The 4,979-nt window shown below is 42.9% G+C and overlaps 1 protein-coding gene across 16 annotated transcripts in view; it reads right to left on the bottom strand.

The window, feature by feature from the left end:
• The window catches only part of UBAP2L (ubiquitin associated protein 2 like), a 45,772-nt gene that overhangs the window by 39,857 nt on the left and 936 nt on the right, over positions 1-4,979 (bottom strand). For 9 of the 16 annotated variants that reach the window (XM_015571715.1, XM_006775643.2, XM_006775644.2 and 6 more), the window contains exons 1-2: positions 4,937-4,957; positions 1,466-1,595 (exon numbers count right to left, since the gene is read on the bottom strand). In XM_015571715.1, the coding sequence (XP_015427201.1) occupies positions 1,466-1,555 (90 nt within the window). In that variant the 5' untranslated portion in view covers positions 1,556-1,595; positions 4,937-4,957. Of the gene's footprint in view, positions 1-1,465; positions 1,596-4,936; positions 4,959-4,979 lie in introns of those variants that run through there. The other 7 variants (XM_015571714.1, XM_006775632.2, XM_015571713.1 and 4 more) reach the window with 2 other exon arrangements.

Genomic DNA, 4,979 nt, shown 5'->3' with positions numbered 1-4,979 from the left:
CATATCTTCTCAGGATGTTTACAAGATAATACAAATTTTATTGTCCCGATTGAGACACTAACTCAAAACTTAAGGGCTAAAATTCTGCTAGAAATTCACTTGGAAGGAAAAAAAAAAGAGTAAAAGGAAAGTTCTAGTCTTACATATTCAATTTATCTGACCATAACCAAATGGGAAATTAATTTATTCACATTACATACCAACCAACACCAAACTGGTTATAGAAAACAGATCATACCAAAATCAAACTTTAAAAAACAAAAACCCATAAACTTTAGTACCCAGGAGGACTACAATACTCTAGGGCAGTGGTTCTCAACGTTGGCTGCACATTAGTATCACCTGGGAATCTTTTTAAAATCCCAATTTCTGGGGCCTCATCCTCCAGAAATTCTGTTTCTTTGTTATGAGGTGGGGGCCACAACATTAGTAACAATGAAACAATTTCCGGAGGATGAAGCCCAGAAATCAGGATTTTAAAAAGATTCCCAGGTGATTCTAATGTGCAGCCACGGTTGAGAACCACTGCTCTAGGGCCATGGTCGGCAAACTGCGGCTCGGGAGCATGCGGCTCTTTGGCCCCTTGAGTGTGGCTCTTCCTAAGCCTTAGGAGTACCCTAATTAAGTTAATAACAATGTACCTACCTATATAGTTTAAGTTTAAAAAATTTGGCTGTCAAGAGAAATTTCAATCGTTGTACTGTTGATATTTGGCTCTGTTGACTAATGAGTTTGCCGACCACTGATCTAGGGTGTCTCATTTGTTAATTTTGAAGGAAAATAGCAAAGATGTTAACGCCTCATGGAAAAGGAAATAGCAGATTAGGCCTCAGTGAAACCAAAGAGGAAGATAACAAATCCGTTAGGAAAAAGAAGAACAAAAGAAAGGCAGAAAGTAGCAAGATAAAGGTGGGCTAGAAAGATGGCAAGCTGGCTACTGCTAAACCATGTATTGCTACCTTAGAAATACAAAGCACAAGAGCCATTCTTTCCAAGCCTCATAGTTCAGTATTAAAGAACAAAAAGAGCACTACATCACCTCCCTCTCCCTTCCTCTCTGAAATCATTAAAACATACTTTAAGAAAATAAAAAGAAGGACTTGAAAATAAGAATGAAGAACCCAAATCAAGAATCCAAACTATAGCCTTAACCAGTTTGGCTCAGTGGATAGAGTGTTGGCCTGTGGACTGAAGGGTCCCAGGTTCGATTCCGGTCAAGGGCATGTACCTGGGCTGCGGGCACGATCCCCAGTAGGGAGGTTGCAGGAGGCAGCTGATGGATGTTTCTCTCTCATCGATGTTTCTAACTCTCTATCCCTCTCCCTTCCTCTCTGTAAAAAAAATCAATAAAATATATTTTTTTAAGAAGAAAAAGAATCCAAAGTATAGAATGATGCTGCATTAGATAGAAACTAGAATCAATCAGCAAACCTACCCATGGATCCATAACACTTGGATTCTTTACCTGTGGCCGTTGCTTGTGCTGTGTCTGGTTTTGGTTTTGAGGTTGTTCCCAGTTTCCCCGGGCTCGGTTCGTGCCCACCGACGTCATCATTTACAGTATATACAAATAACAGTATTTACAAGGTAGAATACTGAAAGATTAAAAAAAAGTTTAGATATTAAATACAGGCAAAATGAGGGCTTTTAACCTCTCATCAGCATCTTCACTAAACAGTTTGTTCTTCAAAGAAATAAACCAAGAGGATTCACCTGTTCAGAGAAATTTAGTTTGACAAATTCCTTATGAAACTATGGATGTTAATCCATTTTTGTATAAGAAATGTATAAAGCATCTGTTAAATAATGTGGGTTTTTTAAGTTATGAGAACAGTTTGGTTACTCGTCCCCTATAAGCAGGTTTTGTGAAGTTTTGCTATCTTAGTAGTAGACAAAAATATCTCAAGTCCCTTTGACATAAAGGAAAGATAAAGACTGGAAACAAGTCTTCCAGGAAGAGGATTAGTCTGTACTCAATTCACCTATGAAAACAGGCTTACCTGCCTTACAACCCTTTGAGTTGCATGTGACCTCCATCATTTAAAAAAGCACAAAGTCTAGCTTCTTTCTCCCTTAAGTTTCTATCTCTCGGCATGCTGTGGGCTTCCATACTTTCCACAAGGCATGTAAGAGCCCCAGTGACTTTGCCCAGAACCTCAGTTCCCTGGATAATTCCAACACATTGCTTTTGCAGCTGCTTCTGTTGATCTCCTAATCCACAGTCCAAGAAACCAGAATTAAAATTACTCTCCACCACTCACCTTAATATACAGAGAATCCCAAACCCAAATCATCTAGCAGCACAAAGTTTTATTTGGAAGAGAGGGCTTCTGGGAAATCATTTTAAACTTGAGACATTATTGCAGGGCAAGATGACTTAGTAAATAAAGAAAACATTCATCACACAGTGGAGTGCTCAAGATAAGGTTATTCCGCATTGTTTTATTCCCTTCCAAGGAGTACAAGTTTATGCTTTTATGCTCATTTATTTATTTATTGGTTAATTCTAGACTGCTCTGAAGACATGGCTGGATTTGAGGTAGAACTAGAGTGGGCTCCTAAAGAAATATGCAAGGAATAACTATAAGGGAAGTGAATTTCACCTGTTTCTTGGTTCACAAAAAAAGTTGACTTCCTTATGGATAAATTTTTCACCAAGTTCGGTAATAGGTTGGATAGGTCTCTGTTTTGTGATGCAGTCATTAAGAATTAAGAATTCTACATCCTCTATCACTAAGAAAGAGTTGTAAGGGACTAATTTTTAACCACTACCTCCCCCCTCACACACATGTGCACACAAAGACCTATAAATATTTCTGGCTTAGTAAGGGAGTATTTACTACACAGTAGTAGTTTCCCAGGCTGGCATTATAATCAAGTTTCAATACTTAATTTACAAAAACAACAACAAAAATCTGTTGTTTAACCAAGTACCCCTGGATTCAACTAAAAGTGGGAGGGGGGGTTAAAATTAGAAGGAAACCGTTATGCTTAATAACTGGCTCTAAGATGTAGTTTCTAATATGGGGATAGCCATTCCTGTAGCTTACAACTATTGACTGCTTTCTACTCCACATGTGATTTCAATTTGTGAGCATGATTTACACTACAGCTATGGATTGCATGACTAGTGAGCTATGTGGACAACCTTACATACTGTACCAATTGATGTAAATACATTAAAAGTCATATTGGAAGCCACATAATCATTCAGGAAATGGGTGGGGGGGAATCCTGATCACTCTTGCTATTGATTTCTATTTTTCTATTACAAGTGTTTTAAAAAGTGTGACTAAGAAAATTTTACCACTTAGGTAACAACACTGAGCAACAGGTAAGCAACCTGGGATGGAGCACTAGAGGTCACAGAATTAGTAGCCTTTCAGTAGCAAGCAGACACATACCCAGAGTTATCACAGTGAAGGTGAGCAATCTTGTTAAATACTCCTTCTTAAAAAATAAAAAAGTTTAAGGGAAATAGGTGAGAAGTATTGGAGACCAAGGGACTAGAGTGGGAACAAATACAGGCTTCAACACAGGAGTGCCCTTGACCATTTTTTTGAAAACCAGCTACTTAAAAAAATAGCCAGAGAAATTTTACAGAAAAAAATAAATAACAAGTATTTATTGAGTATCTACTGTGTCCAGTGCTTGAGAAAATACAAAAGCAATATGACTCGGTTGCTGCCCTCAGGGAGCTTACAATCTAGTTTGAGAAACAATTCCGGGACCCTGAAGCTGGATAGGGGCCGGGAAGGCTTCCTACTTCTTACAAAGTAACTAACTCCCCTAGATGCTTTGTGGTACTGACCCCTTCCTCTCCTTCCCATGAACTGCCATCGAATGTCTGAAAATAGTCCTTCCCAGCTAGGACATGTTTAGTAAGGACGGGGCTTTAAAATATAAGAGCAAACGGTACACTGTAAGGCCTTTCATCATTAGTTTACATGCCAGAAACACTTCCTGTTCATAACGGAAATAATCACTGGCGTAATCTAATCTTTAGACAATGGTGTGGGGTCTCAAAGCCGTCTGGTCAACCCTGACTCGGGCAAGACGGTCCAGTGCTCAATGAATGCTGGTGGTCACCGGCCCTCATCCCCTCCCATCAAGTCCCATCCCATCAAACACCCCCCCACGCAAGACATGGGCGGTGGGAGGGGGACGGGGGAAACACAGAAAGCACTTCTCCGCCGAATAACCAGGGACAGTCCAAGGCAGCACGACAAGAACAAGAGAAACACCTATTCCTGTGTTGTTTTTCTTTCCACAACATCCTACACCGGAGGTGGCCACATTTCAAGAACAGTGGCAAAGGAGCAGTCTCCTGTTTGTGACATCAGTTCGCAGAGCCAATATAGGGGCTGCCCGTCGGGGAAGGGGCTGGGGAAACGTCTCCTTACGGTCCCATTATGAGAACAGCGAGCACCCCGGTGCTCTAGTGACGTCCCTTCGGCGGCAGGCACCCCGATGGGGGCCTCCACGTCCAGCTTCCCCCAAATAACATCATCATGGCGGGGGAGGGGGGTACACCAAACTCCAGTATGGACAACAGAAAGCTAGAGACGGCAGCAAAAAAGACATATATCCCAGGAGCTGGGGCGGTGAGGAAGGAGGAAGGGCAACAAGAAGAGCTGACAAAGAAGCTGGGAACGGAGCGGGGACGCAAACCCACGCGTTCAGGATGAAAGGCTCGCCCCGCTCCGCAGCGCCCCGTCGCCTCCTTCCCTCCCACCCGGAACCATCCAACCCCCCGCACTCCGAACTGAGGACCACATGAGCGAGTCCGGGGCAGCTCCACCCCGGCGCCCTCCCTTCCCTCCGCCACCCCCAAACCAGGCCGGATCCGGATCAGAAGAGGCCCACAGTGGGTCGGAAAGGGAGGAGGCCCCCTCGTCTTCTCCATAGGCACCGGCAGGGGCAGCGAGGGCCGTACCTCGGGCGGGGCCCAGGTCTCGCTCGCTCGCGCCTTTCTCGCT

This window comes from Myotis davidii, unplaced genomic scaffold (genome assembly GCF_000327345.1).
Source record: "Myotis davidii unplaced genomic scaffold, ASM32734v1 scaffold208, whole genome shotgun sequence".
Lineage (NCBI taxonomy): Eukaryota > Metazoa > Chordata > Mammalia > Chiroptera > Vespertilionidae > Myotis > Myotis davidii.
Note: the sequence above shows the minus strand (reverse complement) of the source record. Positions and strands in the feature narration are given on the sequence as shown.